The sequence below is a fragment of the Macaca mulatta genome, chromosome X (genome assembly GCF_049350105.2).
Source record: "Macaca mulatta isolate MMU2019108-1 chromosome X, T2T-MMU8v2.0, whole genome shotgun sequence".
Classification (NCBI taxonomy): Eukaryota; Metazoa; Chordata; class Mammalia; order Primates; family Cercopithecidae; genus Macaca; species Macaca mulatta.
In genome coordinates this window covers 15,123,117-15,146,652 of record NC_133426.1, presented here as the reverse complement: position 1 = coordinate 15,146,652, position 23,536 = coordinate 15,123,117, and the positions used below count along the sequence as shown (strand labels likewise).

Genomic DNA, 23,536 nt, shown 5'->3' with positions numbered 1-23,536 from the left:
TGAATATATATTTGAGATGGAGTCTCGCTCCATTGCCCAGGTTGGAGCGCAGTGGCGCGATCTCAGCTCACTGCAAGCTCTGCCTCCTGGGTTCAGGCCATTCTCCTGCCTCAGCCTCCCGAGTAGCTGGGACTACAGGCACCCACCACCACGCCTGGCTAATTTTTTTTGTATTTTTAGTAGAGACGAGGTCTCACCGTGTTAGGTAGGATGGTCTCAATCTCCTGACCTTGTGATCCGCCCACCTCGGCCTCCCAAAGTGCTGGGATTAAGGTGTGAGCCACTGCGCCCGGCCGACAATGAATATATTAAATAAAATGAATGATTAAATAGATTACTTTCATTTCCATTATGCAAAATGCTTTCTGGGGGGGAATGCTTTATAAATTATAAGGTACTCAGCTTTAAGCAACTCCCTGAAGGAGTGTAGCTGTAGAATATTGGTGTTTGGCTCTTTTGATTAAGAATTTTCCTTAAAACTGTAACTGTAATTATTTGTCAGTTCATTTACTTGCTAAAATGTATTGGTAACCCCCAAATCAGTACTTGTGGTGCTTTTGTGGTAATTCGTGGACATGTGAAAGTGGCAAAAATTTGAGCTGCCCGCTGCACACGTTCCCAGCTGAGGCTGAATGAAGCAATGCTCTTTTTTTCTTGTTTTACAAGAAAGTGTCCTTTCACAGTATGCTTAGTGCCACTTTTTCCACACTTTTGTGCTTTGTGTGGGTAATTTCACTGTTTAAAATGGCTCCCACACACAATGCACTAATGCTGTCTAGTGTTCCTAAATGTAAGGAGACTGAGATGTGCCTTACAGAGAAAATATGTGTATTAGATAAACTTTATTCAGGTATGAGTTGTAACACTGTTGGCCTAGAGTTCAGTGTTAATTAATCAACAATATCTGTTAAATAAGGTGGCTTTAAAGAGAAAGACACATAAAACAAAGTCATGTATTGATCAACTGAGCAAAATATTGTGACCAGAGGCTTGAAGGAACACAATCCTGTATTTATCCTAGGAGCAATGGTCTAGTGTTCTCTAATTCAGTGATCATGGCAACTATGTAGAACATTTTTCTGTAAAAAATGATGAGAATCAACTGTATCAGTTTTCCCCAGGAGTGTAGGTAAGCCAGAGACTCAAGTGGTAAGCCATTATCTCTTAATGTGAGCTTTAAAAGTCTGAAATTTAAAGCCAGGCCCACTTGTAGTCTCTCATCACCTCCCTGGAGCATTTTCTAAATTATGCAGGCTTGTAAATTTTGCAAATGCTGACTAGGATAAAGAACAAATTTAGGATCACCTGTGATGTTAGCGCACCATCCAGAAATAGCTATTGTTTTTATTTTGATATATTTTCGTTCAGTACTTTTTTTCTGGTACCACGCTATTTATGTTTTGCATCTTTTTGTTAGCTTAGTATTATACAATAAGCATTTACAAATATTATTTAAAAAACAATTTTAATGGCCTCATTAAGCATCTGCCATGATGGTTGTACCAACTGATATTACCACAGTGCTGTGTTCTGAAGGTTCCTGTTTTCCCTCAACATCACCAACATAAATGTATTTATTTGACTTTTCTTACCTTTGCCATTTTTACAAGTGAAAAATCATGCTTTATGATAGTTTTAATTTATAGAATAGTATTTTCCACATTTCTTCGATCTCTTATTTGAGCGAGGTTGATTTTCTTTTCATTGTAAAACATTCATTCACCATATATATTTAATATTCTTGGCTTTTTTTTTTTTCCTGCCGGGTTGCTGGTATTCTTTTCATTATTTTATAGAAGCTCTTCACATATTAAGGAAGTCAGATCATTTTCAGTGACAGGAATTGCAATAGTGTTTGAGGGATTGGGCTTGTTTTGTATGCCTCCAAAGGTAAACTTTTGAATACAAAGCATAGATACAAAATAGAAGGAAGAACTTTGTAACAACTAGTTATGCAAAGATAGAGTAACTAATATAAGCATGCACTGCAGCAACATAAGCGTGTACTGAATGGTCACATACTTGATGTGTTGTCAGGATCAAGGTCCTCAAAATAGTTAGTGATGTGCTGGAGCTCACATTTATTTATTTTTTAATAAAAAAGAAATTTTACTAACACATGAGTATAAAATGTAACTAATATACATATTTTGAGCGCACACTCACATTTATTTTAACTGATTGAAGAAATGTGGAAAATATTATTCTATAAAATTCTCATTATCTCAGGTGTGACCCGTGAACCGGCAGTGTTATCATTTGTAGCCTCAGTCTCCACTTCAGAGCTCTGAGTCAGAATCTACATTCCTACATCATCAAATGATTGATATACACATTACAATTTGAGAAATGCTGGCCTAGATCTTCCAAGTCAGAAATACGATTCTATAAGTAAGAGAGAGACCCCAATTTTACTGAGTTAATGGCTAATCCATTTTTAAACTTAACTTTTAGGTTTGAATAGCTATATATTTTTTATTAAAAATTTGCCTGAAAATTGAGAAGGCATACTGTAGGGAAGAAGCACAGCTGGTGGTCACAAGACAAAAGGAGAAATGCATTCAGTTTTTCCTACCAGGAGTTTGTTTTCTGGGGAGGATTGTTTTTCAAAAGGCCTGAGTGGTAAAGGGTGAAATAGTTTTGCATTTACCCTGTTTCTGGTCAGGCCTGATACTGTGATTTGTTTAGGGCAACTTTAGTTATCAGAAACAAAGAACAATCAGAGACATGGGAAAGTCCTGCTAAAGTTTAGCTCGAAAAAGGAGGTACTTACAGATCAGACTCCGTTGATGAACCTCTCACCTACACTAGGAAGAAACATGTCTTGTGCCTTTTAAAATCATCCTTAAATGATAGCCTCTGGAGTTTTCAGGTTTTAGCACTGAAAGGCTCCTGTCCCCAGGAACCTCTCATTCCTTAGCAAACTGAGATGATTGGTCACTCCTGTTTAATTAAGCTTAAGAACGATCAGGAGAAAACCATCCTGCCTGCTTTTCAGGGATATTTTAGGATGACCTTGTCTACTGGGTTCTCAATTAGGCTGAGAAGTGTTTTTAAAGTGTTTTCACTACAAGCCTCAGCAAGTTCTTTGATTTTGTTCACAAGAACAGAACCACCTTGTTTCCAAGGGTGTGCCCATCAGAAAAGCCACGCTCATATTTACTGGTTGGTAGCCGACAGTGTTTGCATGCAATGCCTGAACAATACCCAGGAGAGGAAGGGAAAGGTCCTGATGATTCACACCGAAAACTTATGACCGGATTCAAACCTCCCCCCTCCCACATAGCCTGTTTTTTTTCTAGCTTGCTGTGCACCACTTTCAAAAGCAAACTCTACCATCAAGGCTGAAAAAAAAGACTTGATTAAATTCAACATCCATTTTGGAAAACTGGGGAAGGATACTTTTTCAATATCATAAAGACTATTGTTCAGGGAGCATCTTTTGTTATATTTAACACTGAGATATTATATTCCTATTAATATGAAAAAGAAGACAAGACTGTCTACCAGTACCATCACAGTTTAATATTGTTCTGGAAACTCTGAAGCTGTTAATAAGTAAGAGTTACAGTGTTGGAAAGGAGGAGAAAAATTATTTGTAGGTAATAAAATAATAATAAAACTCACAGTGGCTTACTGTGGTTTTGGTTGGTGATATGGTTGGAGGAGGAAGGAAGGCTCAGGATTTGCCCTGAAGTTGTGATTACAGCGAAGCACACAAATCTTAGCATATATATTCATTTGGCATGATTTGACAGTGAAGGTAACAGATATAAGAAGGAAGCTGGCTGGGCACGGTGGCTCACGCCTGTAATCCCAACACTTTGGGAGACCGAGGCGGGCGGATCACGAGGTCAGGAGATCGAGACCATCCTACCTAACACGGTGAGACCCCCCCCCCACCCCACTAAATATACAAAAAATTAGCTGGGCGAGGTGGCGGGCGCCTGTAGTCCCAGCTACTCGGGAGGCTGAGGCAGGAGAATGGCGGGAACCCGGGAGGCGGAGCTTGCAGTGAGCTGAGATCCGGCCACTGCACTCCAGCCCGGGCGGCAGAGCGAGACTCCGTCTGAAAAAAAAAAAGAAGGAAGCTACTCTCAAGACACCCCTTGGCACCACTGTACTAAGAATGTCAACCAAAACCTATTAGTAAATGGCTGGATATAAAATAAGTATGTAAAAATCAATAATTCTCCTGCTTAAAAGCAATAATCAGATGTAATGGGGGGGGGGTGTTAAAACGAACTAAATATGACCTGAGAAGGACTCTGTATTTCTATATTTGAGTCCTTGTGGAGGCACCGTAACCTAAGTTAATAGGTAGACAAGATTGAAAACCTAACTTAAGAGTATGTGCCTGTAACAATAGCTGGGTCTTGGCTGATCCCAGCAGCCATACTTCAACCACTCATATACTGCTGAGTGTTCAAACAAGGCAAACGCTTGTTTAAACCAATCCAGCTGTTTCTGTACCTCACTTCCGATTTCTGTACGTCACTTTCCTTTTGTTGTCTATACATTTGTTCTGACCACGTGGCATCCCTGGAGTCTCTCTGAATCTGCTGTGATTCTGGGGGCTGCCAGATCTGCTAATCATTTATTTTTCTTGGTCCATTAAACTCTGTTAAATTTAATTTGTCCAAAGTTTTCTTTTAACAGGGGAAAGCATCGTACTCATAATGGCCGTAAGAACCCAATATAATTCCCTAGAAAAAAGTCATTCTCCTTTAACCCAGTAATCCTACTTCTATTAATCTATTTCTGGGAAAAATCCAAAGTAAGAAGAAAGGCTTATTAACAAATGTTTATTCTAGTACAATTTTTAAAATATAAAAAAGAGAGGCTGGGCACGGTGGCTCACGCCTGTAATCCCAGCACTTTGGGAGGCCGAGGTGGGCGGATCATGAGGTCAGGAGTTCGAGACCAGCCTGGCCAACATAGTGAAACCCCGTGTCTACTAAAAATACAAAAATTAGCTGGGCGTGGTGGCAGGCGCCTGTAATCCCAGTTACTTGGGAGGCTGAGGCAGGAGAATCGTTTGAACCCGGGAGGTGGAGGTTGCAGTGAGCTGAGATTGCGCCATTGCACTCCACCCTGGGCAACAAGCAAGACTCTGTCTCAAAAATAAATAAATACAAAATAAAAAATGAATTATTCAAAATAGTAGAGGAATAATTACATATCTAGAAATTATCTACAAGAAAATTATTATATATTTGAAAGATGGAATGTTATGCAGCATTATCTATAAAGACAAATATTGTAGCCAATTTAAATATTCATCAATCATAAACTGTTTAGATTGTTTTTTCTTAACCAGCACAACTAGTGACTTTTTGGGTGCATAATTCTTTGCTATGGGGGGCTGTTCCATGCATTGCAGGATGTTTAGCAGCGTCCTTGGCTTCTACCCACTCGGTGCCAATTACATCTGCCTACACCCAGTTGTGACAATAAAAAAAAGTCTCCAGACATTGTCAACTGTCCTCTGGGGGTGTGAGAGAGGGCAAAATCACCTCTGGCTGAGAACCAGTAGTTTAAATACATGTGTCCAATAGCATGGCTTACAGTCATTAAGGAGAATGACATGGCTTGATAGTCCTAATATAGAGCAATCTTGATGATATTTGGAAAGTGACAGAGGCAAGGTGCAGAATTCTTGTGGCATAGTGTAGCATTTATATAAAAAGCAAAAACTATGCCTTTTTTCTTTTTTAAATGACTTATTACCAAGTTTATTGTGGGGAAGATGGATTATTATAATAAATGATTATTTCTACAGACTACCCTGATGCAAATCAAATAAAATTGCAAAATACATGTTATAGTACCCAAAGAAGATGGTGTTTAGAGAGAAAATGAACACATCATAACCGGTACAAATATGTATTTACAAAGCTTTTTAAAAAGTAGTGGTTTATATTATATTTATAGGATTGTACAACCATCACTGCTGATTCCAGAACACTTTCATCTGCCCAGAAAGTAAACCTGAACTCATTATCAGTCTTTTCTCATTCTTCCTTCCTCCAGCTCCTAGGAACCACACTTTCTGTCTCTATTTATTTGTCTATTCTATTTCATATAAAAGGAATCGTATGGTATGTGGCCTTTTGTGTTTGGTCTCTTTCACTTAGCATAATGTTTTCAAGGTTCATTCACTTTGTAGCATATATATATTTTTATATGCCTGACTAATATTCTGTTGTATTGTATAGATATTCTATTGTATGGATAGACCACATTTTGTTATCCAATCATCCACCGGTGGACACTTGAGTTGTTTCCATTTACACCTTTATTCATGGACTTGCCTGGATTATCTCTGAAAGGACCCTCAAGAAACTCATATTGTGACCTCTAGGGAAGGTTAGTGGGTGACAAGGGAAAGTTGTGGACAACATTATTGGTTTTCACTGCACCCTTTTTTTCTCTTTGTACCTTTAGAATGTTTAGTTGTATTTGTTATTTAAGACATTCATGTTTTCAAAATTCCTTCTTCACACACCAGCCATTCAGATATTTAAAGATAAACTGTGCCCTCATGGTTAGTGAAGGTCCTGATGATCACTTGTTCTCCAGGAACTCTTGCTGAGGCCTCCCTCTCCAGATAAAGTGAACCTTACTTGTGTTCTATTCCTGTCAACCAGATAAGCTAATAATATACGCCAATGTGTAGTGGGGATGAGGACTTTCTCTGGAAAACATTTGTGCACCATTAGAGGGGCCCATGAGATTTAAGAGTGCCTTAAATCAAAAACATAACTTTCTCCTCCACAACACGTTCCCTAGCTGAAAGGAAATTAAAATAGTGAGTGCACTCATGAGTTTAGAAGTGGAGGCAGAGGACTTTCAATTTGCATGAAAGTTAGAAAATAATTAAGGAGGAACAAGATGGGTATAGTTGAAGAAGCTTCATGTTTTGAGGCAGAAGCTATCCCTTCTAACAGAAGGATCTGGGAGGGCTTCAGGGAAAATTTGGCCATTTAGTAAGGCCCTAACCAATAACCAATAAGTAAGATTTGACTCTCTGGATAGTGGAGGTAGAGTGAAAGGTGCAGTATGGGATATAGTAGAAACAGTGAGTCGTCTGATTGGGCTTACAAATGGGATGTGGAAGGATGGGAGGTGGAGGAGTATCATAGGGTCTAAAATTTTAGGTTGGGCCATTATTGGAGAAGGACTTCAAAGCCCAAGCTTGATCTATAGCTATGGGTGAATGAACAGTATTTCACATCCTGAAACTGTCAACACAATTATGTTAAAATAAAACCATCTTTAGCCTAAAAGTTCTGCTTTTTGTGGAGTGCTGTCTATGTCAGTGGTTCTCAACTGGAGGTGATTTGTCCATCTGGGTCATATGGCAATTTCTACACTTGATCTTAGCCAAAAGCCTGAGAAGCGACTCATTTGTTAATTTCTGCAGTCTTTGCTGAGTGTTACAACTGGGGAGTGCTACTGCCATCTAGTGGGCAGAGGCCAGGGATGCTGCCAAACCTCCTGCAGTGCACAGGACAGTTCCCACAGCAAAGAACTAAAGCTTGGTCTGTGTTAACAACGTAGGTCACATGAGGGAGAGTAGAAATTGAACTGAAATATTCTTTGAAAGTAGTCGAAATAAATTCCCAACAAATTTCCCTATACACCCCACCCACACCACATTGCAATTACAAACAAAAACCATTCATGTCTTAAAGGCTACATTCCAAGAGTATTTAAGTAGAAAAATTGAGTGTTGTGGGGGTGGGGGGCTGGGGGTACTGGGCACGGTGGCTCACGCCTGTAATCCCAGCACTTTTGGAGGCTGAGGCGGGTGGCTCACCTGAGGTCAGGAGTTCAAACCAGCCTGGCCAACATGGTGAAACCCCGTCTCTACTAAAAAATACAAGAAGTTAGCTGGGCGTGGTGGTGAGCGCCTGTAATCCCAGGAGACTCGCTCAAACCCAGGAGGTGGAGGTTGCAGTGAGCTGAGATCACGCCTTTGCACTCCAACCTGGGCAACAAGAGTTAAACTCTGTCTCAAAAAAAAAAAAAAAAGAAAAAGAAAGAAAAAAGAAAAACTGAGTGGGGGGAAATGTAATAAAGACTATAAGCCAATCATTAAAACATTATTTTATGTCATCAAAAATAAAGCTTTTCAAGTGAAACGAGAAATAAGTCCAAAATAAATTTACATAGATCATTATATGATAAAAAGCTTCATGCAAATCGTCCACATCATTAACAAAGCTACTTCAGAGTCATCCAATCAATAGACTCTTAGAATCACGGGCCTGACTACATGGGATTAAACTTGAAGGAAATTTGCCATGCAATAGTATTAACTGCTGATTTATGAGAAGCTTCATATGTTGTTACATTACCTGTAAGCCTCACAACAACCTTGGAAAGTAAGAATTGTTATCCCCCCATTTTACAGATGAGGAAACTAAGGTTCAGGGAGGCGGTGACTTGTGAAATTCACACAGGCCATACAGAGCAAGATTTGGTGGGCCCATATGATCCCAGGCCCACATTTGTCCACTCTATTTTGCCACCACTCTTTCTGGAACAAAGTTCCCTCTCTATATATCTGATATTTTCTCAATACCTTGGCACATTCAGATGATTAAAAGATTTTTAATACCATTAGAAATGAGATTGTACAGGTGACATAGATCATAAAACTATGAATAAACGCCCCATACTCCTTTTGCCACTCACTTACTGTGGGGCCTATGATTTCGTGGTCCAGGGATCTGAATTTTCCTACCTGTAAGTGCAAAATAGTGCTCTCACTTGTCCTCTGAACTTCCAGTATAATGAGAAAATGGATTAGGTTGATTGTTCCTGGCTATTTAAGGACAATCATTTACCTTGCTTCTTATAGCTGCAACACTGTTCATGATGTGGTGGTAACATGATAATAAATTCATGTTTTAGTTGCTTATAACTTACTACAACCTAATTTTTCCCTCTTTCCGTATACATTTTCTTCCCACCCCACTTTAATTTTTTCCCCCAAATTTCATCTTTTTGAGAGTCACCTGGGAGGATTCCTCCTCCACAAATTATTCCCTCATTCCTCTGGATTCTTTGTCACAATCAATCTTTCCTCTAGATTCGCTTGTACTTCTCTTTAGCTTTTATTTCTCTTGTCTGCATATTTTAGTGGTTTATCTTCTGCTAGAGTGGTAGCTCCCTGAAGGTATGGAAGCAATGACCACTGTGTTCCTTCTAGGTAATTCCTGACTTCCTGTTTGTGAGTTTGTAATGACATTTTATCTTGGGTGGGCCAGAACGAAAGAAAGAAAAAGAAAGGGGAGGGAGGAATGATTAGCAAAGTAGTGGGCTTTTCCTGGAGATACATTTATTTTATTTAAAAGATTGTTCTTTATTCAGATATTGCTATTCTTCCTTGTTTTGGTTGTTAGAATGGCCTTTCTTTTATAAAATGATGACCATAGTAGATAATTTTTACCTTTCACAATCTGAATTTAAAAGTTGGCACCACCACCCACCATTGAGGAGCATTGTATAAAATACTTCACCAGTAGTCTTCACAATTATCAAGCTCATGAAAAATGAGGAAAGAGTGAGAAACTGTCACAGATGGAAGAAACCAAGGAGACATGATGACATGGATCCTGGACCAAAAATGGATATTCATAGAAAAACTGGTGAAAGCCACATAAATGATATACTTTAGTTAATGGCAATGTATCAATGTTGGTTTCTTAGTCTTGGCAAATGTTCTGAGGTTATGCGATATGTTAATGGCAGGAGAAGCTGGGTGGACTCTCCATACTATGTTTACAATTGTTATGTAAACTTAAAAATTATTCCAAAATTTAACTTTTATTTTTAAAAGACTAAGGAAGGCAAAAAATTGGCATCCCTCTGTCAGACCCCTTTATTATAAAATGTTTTATTGCTTCTTGATGTCCAAAATCCTGGGACCTGGGGCCCAATAACATCAAGTACAATGATCACACTCACTAAAAGTTTGAGAAATTATATCTACAGTGAATTGAATCAGGGAGTCGTAATAATAATGTGGTCATAAAAATGTGTCAGCTGCTTAATTAAATATAATGAATTTTTAACAAAATATTAAAAGGAAAATTGACATGAGTCTCTCAAACCTATTCCTCTGTAAGACCCCTGTGAGTCCCAAACCTGCCCAAAACCGTATGTGCAAACAAGTGTATTCAGGCACCTCATTCTTAGGTGTCTGCCTTAGTAACTTTCAACTGGAGACTGTACTGAGCAGAAGAACTTCCCTCTACGCCACAACATAGCTGATCCCTTAATGACTAGGTGGCAACCTGCCACAGTGACACACAGTCTTTAAGCAGAGACGACATACATGTGCTGCAAGACATATTTAGTAATCAGTGGATCTATTGGCAAGACATAGATCTGGTTTGGTGAGGTTTGATTTTAGGAAAAGAAGGAGCACACGTCATTTGTGTCAGCAGAGGGCTCTCTTAAGCAACCGTAGTTCTGACTACCCGTTTTCTCCCTTAGGTACAGAGAGAACACTTTTGTACGTGGACATTTGGGTAGTCATAGAAGTTAGCAAACCATTCCCTTCAGGCCCCTTCAGTATAACGTGGGAATTAAAACAATGGAAATGAACATCTTGAGCACCATTTTGCCAGATGTAGGTGGTGCCAGTTAAGAAGTTGGGTTGCTGATGACATGGAGACCCAGGCGTAGCTTGTCTGAAGAGATATCCCAAAACATTTATTCCTGATCTGAGTTTGAATGAAAAGGGACATTCCTGGTCCTGGGGTTCTAGAAGCAGCTGGAAGTTTCGCAGGGAGTTTGTAATTCAGCTCTCTTGAGTAGTTAGGTTTGGGAATATGATTATCATAGAACCCTGATGTCTGTGTCAGAAATGTTAATCAGAGTGAAAGAAAAAAATAGGTTTGGGAGACTTGAGAATGGGAACAACATAAAAAAGTAAGAGACAAATAAGTCAGTTGTTCTTCTCTTTGTAGTTAGATGTTAGGTAGAACTCTTTGATATCCACACCAAAGAAGGATTTCATGATCGCCTCATCTCAGGATCCTGTAGCTTTGGGATCGTCCATAAACCTCCTCCCTTCACTCAGAAATCATGAGGCCTATTTTCAGCTTTGTGTATATTAGCAGTAGAACCCTTTCTTTGCCTGAAATAGCCAGTTTGCCTGAAGCCACTGAAGTTGGCAAAGTCCTCTTGTTACCTGTGTGAAATCCTTGCAGTTCTGGCTCCTACTGCAATTGTCATGGGATTTCTCCTCTGAAACAAGCCCTGTGCTCCCAGCACGTACGTTACTGGCAATATGCCGTCAGCATTTGTGAGGCAGCATGGGGGTGGGGGAGTGAAAGTAGTTTTATTCTCAGGGACAGAAAATGTTGGTTTAGATCCTTGTTCTGCTATTATTAACTGTAACCTTAATCTCACTAAGCCACGATGTTTTCATCAATAATGTATAGGTGATCGCATATTTCCAGGATCAGATGCTTTGTAAATGCTGAAATGCTATGCAAATATAAGATGCTATTCATCCATCCATCCATCTATTGATTGATCAATTCATTCCTTAATTGAACAAATCTTCAGTGCCAGCTGTATGCTAGGCACCATTGTAGCTAAGTTAAAGAAGTAAGTTAAAAAAGTCCCTGCCTTCATGGGGCTTACATTCTCTTAATGAAGACGGACAATAAATGAATAACAAATAATTACATAATATAGTGTCCCATAGTGAAAAAGCTAGGAAGAAGAAACAAACCATGGTAGGAGGATAAAGAATTGGTTGATAAATTAGACCAGATGGGCTGGTTGGAGATGGCCTTTCTTAGGCAGTAACATTTGAACAGAGGCTTGAGTGAAGCGAGGAGGTGAACGGTGAGACTATTGGAGGGGGTGGGGGGAACTATTCCAAGAAGCATGAATGAAGATCCACGAATGGGATCTCTGCCCCACGGAGCTGTGGTGGCTGTGCCAACTCTAGAACTTACTCATCACCTGTTATGGGCCAGGTGCTTTGCACACATTACTCACTTACTGCTTACCACACTCGGAGACCTCACCTCCCAGGTCTATTCTGTACATGAGGAGACTGAGCCTCCAAGAAGTGAAGGGAGTTCACCCTGCATACCAAACCGGGTAAATGGCAAACCCGAGGTTTGCACCAGAGCCACAAAGCCCGAGTAGTTTTTGGAGACAGGGCCACACCTGCAGGGGGCAGAGTGGCGGGAGTCTCTGAAGCACTGGTGCTTCTGCAGGGTAGTGGCAGGGACATATAAGGCAGGACCTGGTAGAGCTTTAAAATACTTGGGTTTGTCCACTGGCTGAATACTTGAACTGTGTTGGTTATCTTTTCCTTTTTGTTAAAACCACCTTTTGGAACTTGTGAAGGTGCGTATGCGGGGTTGGGATTGGGTGAGTCAATTTAGTGGGGTGATTTTCCAGGTTTCTACTCATGTCATGAAAACATTTTTATAAAATAACTTGAGTCCTTAATTGTATGGATTCAAATATCCTTGAAGACCAGTTAGCAGCTTCTATTATGCAATATGTTCCTTGCTGGCATCTCTCATCAGCCATGACCTCAACTCGTGTTTTGTTTTGTTTTTCTCTTTTTCCTACCAAGCCACTAGTAGACAAAAAAAAAAAAAAAAAAAAAAAAAAAAAAAAAAAAAGCCACTATTTTAAAGCAAATGGAAATTAAAGGAAACCGTAGTTTTCCCTATAATATAAACATTTAACGAAGAGGTCTTGCATCTTATTCCCGAACACTGAATGAGGTACTCAGACTCTGCCTTCTAAATACCAGCCAGAAAGAGCAAACTATATTCTCCCTTGCTTTGTAATTCTTCAGAATTAATGTATAGTTCCTTGAGGTGCACCTTTCCTAAACTTCACATGGCAAGTGACACTTTTCTTTCATCCCTATTGTGTGTTTTGTCCTTCTGCCCCCAAACACAAACACACAAGGAAACAAGAACTGACAAGGAAGCAAAAAATATTTAGTAAAGACCCACGGAAAGAATTAGAAGGAGGAAAAGAGGAAGCGGGACCAAGAAGCACATCAAGTGCTTTAAGAAAACACCTGTTTCAGATTACAAATTTCTTACTTAATTACACACATGCAACTCTTGAGTTTAAACATAACACTCACAATTCGTCAGCCACCCACGGCAATTCTCCAGGTGTTTGTGATTATGTAATACCCTAAAAAATCATCTGGATTGTGTCAACTCTCAGAAGTACTGCTTCAGTTTTTTAAAAAATCCTCTACAGACATTAATTTATATGTAAAGTCTCAGTCTAGCATTTACACTACTTAGCAAAAAAAACAAATAAAAGGTTATAATAAGTAAAAGGTCAGTGGTTTCCTTGGTTTCTGATTTTTTTCCCCAAAGACTGAAAGTATGTTTTTTGCTTTAAGTAGTAAAAGGTAGGCATTTTGTATTCAATAAAACTTCATTGACCAGACTTCTCTAATTCAGATTTTATGATATTTAGGATAGGAGCAACGAGGTTTAATTGTATAACCAGCGAAAGGAACATCCACACTGCAAAAGTAGAGGAAAGGGGGGATAACTGTTTCCTGAATCTTTTTAGAAAAGTGTTGAAATTGCTTCCTAAAATCAAATTTGGAAAAAAAAATCTTGATGTCCACTTAGATTTTCATCCTTAAATGAGTCATACGCACCACAATTTACTTTTTAAAGTTGCTTGACATATTTTTAGATGGTTAGCAACCTGAAAGCCCTTAGGCTTGGATAATTGAAAAATATTTGGGGATGGAAAAGAATATGATTTGAAAGGGACTCCTTTGAGAGCCCAAAAGGGAGCTTCAGCCCAAACAGAATGGAGATTGCCTTGCTCATGCAATTATTTTAATTAAAAATGCATGTGCAGCAGGAAAAGCAAAGCAATTCTAGACACCACCCCTTGTAGTTTGCCTGATGGTTTGAAATCTGGAAGCTTTTGTTTGTCCCCTTAAATTTTTAAGCTTTGTATTAGATCCTAAATGCTTTGTTTCTATTCTGACATAAACGCTGTCTATAAAAAATGCAGGTCTTCCCACACAGTAGCACGTGTTAAAGTCGGAGCTGCATTGTCCTACATGTAATGTGGAGTTACCCTTCTGATTCTCAGTGTTTCCCCTTGTGTCTCACTGCCTTTCTATCCAGCCCCAGTTCACTTAAGCAGGGAACAAGATAGTCATCAGCATCTATGTAAAATAAACTATACCACTTACTTTCATCCACTGATTAGTGGCAGCATCTTTGTTTTTTCCAAAATAAAAATGTTGCTTTCATTGTATAAAAGCCAATTAATTATTACAGAAAATTCAAGCTATCAGAAAAATGGAAAGAAACATATCTGAAATTCTACTATCTGGAGATGACCACTGTTCACACTGTGATGTATGTTCATCCAGGCACCTCCATCCATACTAACACAACTGGATAGTGTTATTTAAATGAGTCCATTTAAATACATTGTTTTATTTGTCCCCTTTAAATAGAATTGCTGTTCTGTAACCTGCTTTTTCAATTAAATAATATTTCATTTTTTTCCGTGTCAATAAATAAAGATCTATATCACTTTTTAACAATTGCATAGTATTCTCTTATATGGCTACACTGTAATTTAGTTGTGTTACTTATTAACCTATCATCCAGAATGTCCCTGTCTTTTGCTATTACAGTAAATATTGCAGAGAATAGAATTGTGCAGAAAATCTTGTATTTTTTTTGTCTCCTTTGATTTAAATCTCAGAAGTGTACTATTTGCATTTAAATCCTTCATCTATTTGGAACATGTTTTTGTATGTAGTGGGGGATTACTGTCTTTTCATATGGTCATTTGTTCCAACATCGTTCACTGGGAAATACATCCTTGCCCCACTGATTTGAAATTGCTACTCTCATATATTAATTTCGCATACAAATGGGTCTCTTCTATCCCTGTGCCAATGTCGCATTGTTGCCATTACTATAGCAAGTTCCCAGATGGGGGTTTTAGACTTCAAACCTAGAACCTCTAATTTTTGTAGCCATCTGCCTATGGCCTGCTGGGGTAAAGGCCCTGCCTAGGCTATTCTGTTCACAGTATACCTCAATGATATTGTTCTGCAGGATGAAACGTGGAGAATCCTTGTGTCAGCCAGCCCTGATTTGCACTGTATTACGTGCTCTATAAATATTTTGATTCAAGAACTGGCATTCAGTAAAGTTAGTTCAGGAAGAGGTGAGTTTATTATAAATCTGCAATATAAAACGTCAACAACATGACAGTAGCAAGGCTTTTATGGCTTTTAGTTTAGGTATTAGGAGGCATTATAAATACTAACTTGTTCTCCCAGCCTGAATTCTCAACCAATTGAGAAGATGAAGGAGTAAGAAAGATGGCAGACAAAAATACCTTTATTTCGGATAAAGCTGATATTGGAGAAGGTAACTTATATCTGCAGGCAGGTGGGCCTCTGAATACTGCACCTGGAAATAAGGCAGACTTACTCAGATCTCACCAGCTGTGCTAGACCCCTGTTGGCTACCACCACAGGTGCTAGTCACTCTCACGGAGACAGAGAGAGAAAGAGGGCATTTGCTTTCTGTGGGTGGGCTCACTGTCAAGAGGAGGAAGAGAGGGGGCTTGGCTCTACAAACTCAATTTCTACTTTCAAATCTACCAGTCCTACTTACTGTATATCTTCCTCATGAGAATATAAGCTTCATGAAGACAATTACCGTATCTGTCTTCTCCACTTTTTTATCTCCCAACACAGTACCTACAACATTACAGGACTTCAGTGAGCATTTGTTCAATGAATGTTGTTGGTGCACTTACCTTCTCAATATATTATTTTAAAATTATTGTATCATAGCTTTTATATATTTGAATGGATATCTTATGATTATGTCAGATATACAAATGTGTAGGGTAGAATAATAACCATTGCCGTTTATGATTTTTTAAAACAACCTTTTGAATTTTCATATAAAAAAAGACTAGTTAGGTCTACTTTTTATGCCTTAGGATAAAGCAAAAACATAGACTACAAAAACAGTCTGGCTTTGACATATTCGATGAGTGCTTGTATAGAGGAGGAAATAACAATTTTGTTTGTGTAAAACAGCAATATCTGATGTATATGCTGAGAACTTCATAAATATTTTCTCTTCTCTTGCCTCCTGGGCATTTTTTGTTTTTCTTTCTTCTTTAAATCTTATAATATTTCCACTCTGTTGTTTATTGTGGATTTAGGGATTTGTTGGTAAAAAGCATTGCTTATTCTTTTTAAGTACTGATTTAAATTGGTTTATTTGGTTGAATATATTTGAGTGAAAATTAGGTCTGGCTACGTAATTACAAAATATGTTGGGATTTTAGTCAGAGACTACATTTTCTGGTTCACTCATTTAATAATAGTTAATAAAATTTTGAAGTAAAGTATCCAAGATTAAGAAGGATAAACACATTAAGTTTTAAAGAAAACACTGAGATAGCTAATATACAAAAATTCATCCAGTAATGATAATGTAAATGTTAGAACTTGTCGCCCTTAAGCTTAAGTTGGGGAGCCACATGTGTTTTGCAGATAAACATGGTTTTGCACATGCCTTTCAGAACTGTTTAGGCTGATTGGTATTTCTTGAAGGAGTTACAGATAAATTTCCCAAATGCATACAAAATGGATGTCGAATCCAAATAGATTACACAAAAAGAGCCCATGTCCTGACACACAACATTTTACGCTTTAAGTGCTAAATTATATATTTCAAATAACAATGTTACCATGTTCCTGAGGTAATTTTAAATTCTTACTAATTATTTGGTATCTTTTAATCTTTATTTGCTAGAGTAATCACAATAGCCTTAAAATGAGAAGTTTAGAGTTGCTTGATTTTTCCCTTTAGTAGAATAATGAAATAAGAAGGGTTTAATTTTCTTCTGCTTTTTAGAGTTGATGCGATTCTTGTTCTACCAAAAGGTACTGTGATTGCAGAAAGTCCTGGGAAGGTTTTTCTATGTACACAAAATGCCTACCATAGTTGACTACTGCTTTTCAAATTCATTCTATCTAAATCTGTGCTATCAAATGGAATTTTCTGTAAAGATGGAAATGTTCTATAATCTGCACTATCCAATATGATAGCCATTAGCCGGATGGGGCTTTTGAGCACCCAAAATGTGGCAGGTGCACCTGAGGTGCTGAATTTTAAATTAATGTTTTAAAATTTTTGTTTTTGTTTTGTTTTGTTTTGTTTTGAGATGAAGTCTCACTCTTGTTGCCCAGGCTGGAGTGCAATGGTATGGTCTCGGCTCACTGCAACCTCTGCCTCCCGAGTTGAAGTGATTCTCCTGCCTCAGCCTCCCTAGTAGCTGGGATTACAGGCACCTGCCACCACACCTGGCTAATTTTTTTGTAGTTTTAGTAGAGACGGGCTTTCACCGTGTTATCCAGGCTGGTCTTGAACTCCTAACCTCAGGCGATCGGCCCATCTTGGCCTCCCAAAGTGCTGGAATTACAGACGTGAGCCACCACACCCAGCCAATTTTATTTAATTTTAATTAATTTAAATTTAAATAGCTACGTGTTGCTAGTGGCTACTCTATTGGGCAGCATAGAATTTCTTTCCACTTTTAGATTTAGTATAGACATGTCCCTGGAAAAGTTGACTTTAATTTATATGAATTCATTTAACGTATTTTAGAAACATTTATTGAGCACCTAGCGAGTTTGTGTGCTTGGTGTCAGAAATACGTTTCCTTTGGATTTCCTGAGGCAGCTTTTTGGCGAAGGTATGGAGACCTCACATATGTCATCCCACATACCTGTGTGAACAAGCCTTGGTAACAGGGACCCTGCTGGTTCAACAGGAGCTGTCTCTCTTTCACCCTGATCTCCAGGGCCCACCATGCCAGGGCCATCATCTGCTGGGCTGAAGGGGTGAGTGGTGGCTCTTTTCACTCAGCTGTGAGCTCTGGCAGGTTCAGGGATGCATCTGCCAGGAGGAAGGGGCACCTAGGTGGAATTCTCTCAAAGACATTTTATGGCTAATGTGGCCTGGTCACAGAGATTCTTTCTCTCAGTTTACTCCACTTAGTTGCTCCTGACACTTTTCTCAACAAATTTTCTGTGGAAAAAGCAAACACATCTTCACAGCTACCCAATACCTACTTTTTCTTTTTCCTTTTTTTTGAGCTTTATTGAGGTATGGTTGACAAATAAAAATTGTTTATATTCAAGGTGTACAATGTGATGATTTGATGTATGTATACATTGTGGAATGATTACCACAATCAAGCTAAGGTATCCATTACCTCACATAGTCACCTATTTTTATGGTGAGAGCACAGAGGATTACTCTCTTAGGAAATTTTAAGTTTACAATACTTACTATTAATTCTAGTCACTATGCTGTGATTTAGGTCTTCAGAACATATTCATCTTGTCACCACAAGTTTGTACCCTTTACTCAACATCTTCCCATGTTCCTACGTCCTGACCCCTGGTAGCTATCCTTCTACTCTGTTTATGTGAGATCATGCAGTATTTGTCCCTCTGTGTCTAGCTTATTTCGCTTAGCATAATATCCTCCAGGTTCATCCGTGTTGCTGAAAATTGCAACATTTCCTTCTTTTTTAAGGCTTAATAGTACTCCATTGGGTATATATATCACATTATCTATTTATTGGTCAACAGATACTCTAGTTATTTCCATATCTTGGCTATTACGAATAATGCTGCAATGAACATGGGAGTATAAAACAACTCTTTGAGATAGTTATTTTATTTTGTTTGGATATATACCCAGGATGAGATTGCTGTGTTGCATAGGAAATCTATTTTTCATCTTTTGAAGCACCTCCATATTCTTTTCTATAATGTCTATACTAATTTACCATCCCACCAGCAATGTATAAGGATGCCCTTTTCTCCACACCCTCACCAACACTTGTTTTCTTTTGACCTTTTGTTAACAGCTGTCCTAACAGAGGTGAGATAACGTCTCATTGTACCTTTCATTTGCATTTTTTCTGATGATGTTGACTACCTTTTCATATACCTGTTGGCCATTTGTATGTCTTCCTTGGAAAAGTGTCTATTCATTTGCCTATTTTTTTTTTAAATGAAAAGGCAACTCACAGAATGGGAGAAAATGTTTGCAAACCATATTATCCAATAAGGGATTAAGTTCCAAAATATACAAGGAACTCATACAAGTCAGTGGGAATAATTAAATAATAACCCAATTTAAAAATAGGCAAAGGATCTACTTTTTTTCCTGTTTGTTTTTCAAAGGTATCCTACCTCCTGGAAGGGGGCAGCATGGCCCATGAAGACTTCTGTGGACACACTGGTCAAATGAACCCAGGAGATTTGCAGGTATGGCCAAGGACAAGGAATTGCTGGTGGTTTAGTAGTTTTTGAGTGCACATGCTTGATCCTGCCCACTTCCAGTACATTCACCCTTTCCACACTCTCTCTGTTATATTCTTGACTTCTCCCTTTCTAGAGATTCTTTTACTCAGCCTGGAAACCACACAGGTCTCTTATATTCTTCTTTCACACTTTCCTTGACCCCTCAATCACTTTTTAGTTCCCACCTAGTCTTTTTCTTATATTTCTCAAATGTTAGACCTAAAACCATAAAAACCCTAGAAGAAAACCTAGGTTATACCATTCAGGACATAGGCATGGGCAAGGACTTCATGTCTAAAACACCAAAAGCAACGGCAACAAAAGCCAAAATTGACAAATGGGATCTAATTAAACTAAAGAGCCTCTGCACAGCAAAAGAAACTACCATCAGAGTGAACAGGCAACCTACAGAATGGGAGAACATTTTTGCAATCTACTCATCTGACAAAGGGCTAATATCCAGAACCTACAAAGAATGCAAACAAATTTACAAGGAAAAAAAACAAACAACCCCATCAAAAAGTGGGCAAAGGATATGAACAGACATTTCTCAAAAAAAGACATTCATACAGCCAACAGACACATGAAAAAATGCTCATCATCACTTGCCATCAGAGAAATGCAAATCAAACCACAATGAGATACCATCTCACACCAGTTAGAATGGCAATCATTAAAAAGTCAGGAAACAACAGCTGCTGGAGAGGATGTGGAGAAATAGGAACACTTTTACACTGTTGGTAGGACTGTAAACTAGTTCAACCATTGTGGAAAACAGTGTGGCGATTCCTCAAGGATCTAGAACTAGAAATACCATTGGACCCAGCCATCCCATTACCCATTACCATTGGGTACATCCCATTACTGGGGATATACCCAAAGGATTATAAATCATGCTGCTATAAAGACACATGCACACGTATGTTTATTGCTGCACCATTCACAATAGCAAAGACTTGGAATCAACCCAAATGTCCATCAGTGACAGACTGGATTAAGAAAATGTGGCACATATACACCATGGAATACTATGCAGCCATAAAAAAGGATGAGTTTGTGTCCTTTGTAGGGACATGGATGCAGCTGGAAACCATCATTCTCAGCAAACTATCGCAAGAACAGAAAACCAAACACCGCATGTTCTCACTCATAGGTGGGAATTGAACAATGAGATCACTTGGACACAGGAAGGGGAACATCACATACCGGGGTCTTTTGTGGGGAGGGGGAAGGGGGAGGGATGGCATTAAGAGATATACCTAATGTAAATGACGAGTTAATGGGTGCAGCACACCAACATGGCACATGTATACATATGTAACAAACCTGCACGTTGTGCACATGTACCCTAGAACTGAAAGTATAATAATAATAATAATAATAATAAAAGTAATCAGGAATGATATCCCAACTTCCTTATCTTTCATTCATTTTGCACTTACTGAAATCAGATTTGACCTCTCAGTAGCCCCTTCCAAATCTTTACTGAAGCTATTCAGATCATGGTCACTTGTGATGTCCCAATTGCCAAATTCAGTGATTGTTTCAGTCCTCATCTTTCTAGACCACTCTGCTGCATTTGAGATAATGTATTATTTATCTTCCAACTCATTTGCAGGGTTAGGTGTTATTACTTAAGACAATGACCTTGAGCCCTCCATCATCCTAGTCTTGTCTGAGATACGTTACAGTTAAAATGCCCCAAAATACTTGGGTCATGTTTGCCAGTTTTGTAAGTCAGAACTCTATACCAGGTACTTTCTGGGATTTTATATATATATGTTTTGAGGGATGATAAATTCACATATTTGAATCATAAGATTTCAATGAAAGTGAAATTTAAAGACAAAACAAAACCAAAGTCATGGCAAAAACTCAATAGTGACCTCTCACTGGAGCAGAAAACGAAATGAAGACCGCTTACAAAGCTAGATACGATGACTGGAAATGTCCTGTTCATGGAAGTGGTGACCTCCGCCATCTGCACCATGGAGCTGCCTAGCAGCCATACATGTGAGACACTGGTCAACACTTTTTCTACCACTATAACTTCACATTGATTAGGATGATGATTGCATAGTGTCTTTCAGTTTATTCAGAGTTTTCATATGCATGATGTCTTTGCGATAAGTATTATTATTATTATCATTTTGAGACAGGGCCTCACTCTGTTGCTCAGGCCGTAGTGCAGTGGTGCATTCACGGTTCACTGCAGCCTCGACCTCCCCAGCTCAAGTGATCCTTCCACCTTAGCCTCCCTAGTCGGTGGGACCACAGGTGCACAACACCACACCTGGCTAATTCTATTATTTTTGTAGAGATGGGGTCTCGTTATGTTGTCCAAGCTGGTCTCAAACTCCTAGGCTCAAGCAATCCACCTGCCTTGGCCTCCCAAAGTGCTTAGGTTACAGGCAGGAGCCACTGTGCCTAGCAAAAAGAAGTATAATATTATTCTCATCTCATTTTTAAAAATGAGGAAATGGGGATTTAAAGATGTTTTTAAAAACAGATACCCATGACCTCAGAGCTAGTAAATGATGAGGATGGAAAGAGAACCCCATTCTCCCCTTCCAGATCCCATATATAGGCCATTTTAAGTAAAGTATTACCAAACTAGCTCATATCTAAAAAGGATAACCACGGCATTGAAAATATAAAGAAATGAACTTTTAAGGGAAAAGGAAAATGCTTAAAAATGGGAAGATGTCTTTGAGGGGCACCAATAGCTATCATTAGACAGAAGAAATGCAGCATAAGAAGGTGTTTAGGTATACTTTATACTGCATTAGCGCAGGGTCAACAAATTTTTTCTATAAAGGGCAAATGAGCTTTGGGGGCCATATGGTCTCTGCTGCCGCTACCGGACTCTGTCACTGCAGCGTGAAAGCAGACATAGACCGTATGTTAATGAATGGGTATGACCAGGTGCCAATAAACCTTTACAGAAACAGGTGGCAGGTTAGATTGGGCCCCCAGGCTGTGGTTTGCCAACTCCTACATTAGAAGGTTTAACAAGCCTTTTCAAATGGGAGTAGAGGGAAATCTAGACTTCATAGAAGAAAAAAAATCTTTAAAGTGTGCATTGGCCTCCTTTCAGATCCTTCAACTAATAATGCTCATTCTTGTCTCAGAGTCTTTTTCACATGCTGTTATCTCTCCGTGGAATCCTCTTCCTGTTCCCCTTCCCCTGGCTAATTCTTACTCCTTGTTTGGATCTCAGCCTGAAGATTGCACCCTCAGATAAGCTGCCTTGAACTGAGCAGGACATTTCATGTGCTCACAGAACCCTGTCATTCTTTGAAGTGCCAAGCACAATTATAATGGCAATAATGATGCATGACATTGTTTGTTTAAGGATTATTCCCCCGACGACGGCTGTGTGGAAGATGCTGTTGATGGCCTGCCTCATAGCCCCTTGGCCCAACTGTGAGTTCAGGTGGCGATGGTCCCCATATGTGTACAGCACCATCTCAAGTGCTGCTACTCTGTCTGAGGGCTTTCTCCAGCCCACGTATTGGGCAGACCATATGTGTCAGTGATTTAACACTCCCATGGGAACTCTTGGTCAGTGAAGGATGGGAATTGGAGTCTAAATACCCTAGCTTCCCCTCTTCTCCATGCAACAATTTGAAAGCACATATATGGTTCCCAGTGGGATTGAATTCCAGATGTCCATAGATGTAACCTTTTCATTAACAACTCTTTTTGGCTTTCTCCCTTGCCTCACTCTTCCCTACTCTCTCACTTGTGCTTTCTGCATCACTTTCCAAATAAACAACCTGCACATGTCTTTGTCTCAGGAACTTCTGTGGGAGAACTCAAACTAAGATAGGAAATGCATCTATGATGTTCATACCTTCATCTCCAGATTCCAAGATTTAGGCTTTGGGGCTGGTGTCTAATCTGCTCTTAATAAAGATATTAACAAACACTGGAAGAATCTGCACAACAGTGGAGGCAATAATTGTTTCTCCAAGTAGCGAGGGTTCCGTTACTGGAAGTGAGCAAGTACAGACACAAGTTAACCACCCACAGTATAGTGGATACTGGGGACCTCCAAATGTATTTTTAGGCCCACATACTTATCCTCCAATGTCTGGGAACACTGGCTGCTGATGGCTC

The 23,536-nt window shown here is 39.1% G+C and overlaps 1 protein-coding gene across 3 annotated transcripts in view; it reads left to right on the top strand.

The window, feature by feature from the left end:
* Window positions 1–23,536, top strand: part of PIR (pirin) — a 113,292-nt gene that overhangs the window by 15,759 nt on the left and 73,997 nt on the right. For all 3 annotated transcript variants that reach the window (NM_001194909.1, XM_015126979.2, XM_001116938.4), the window contains 1 exon segment: window positions 19,295–19,378. In NM_001194909.1, the coding sequence (NP_001181838.1) occupies window positions 19,295–19,378 (84 nt within the window).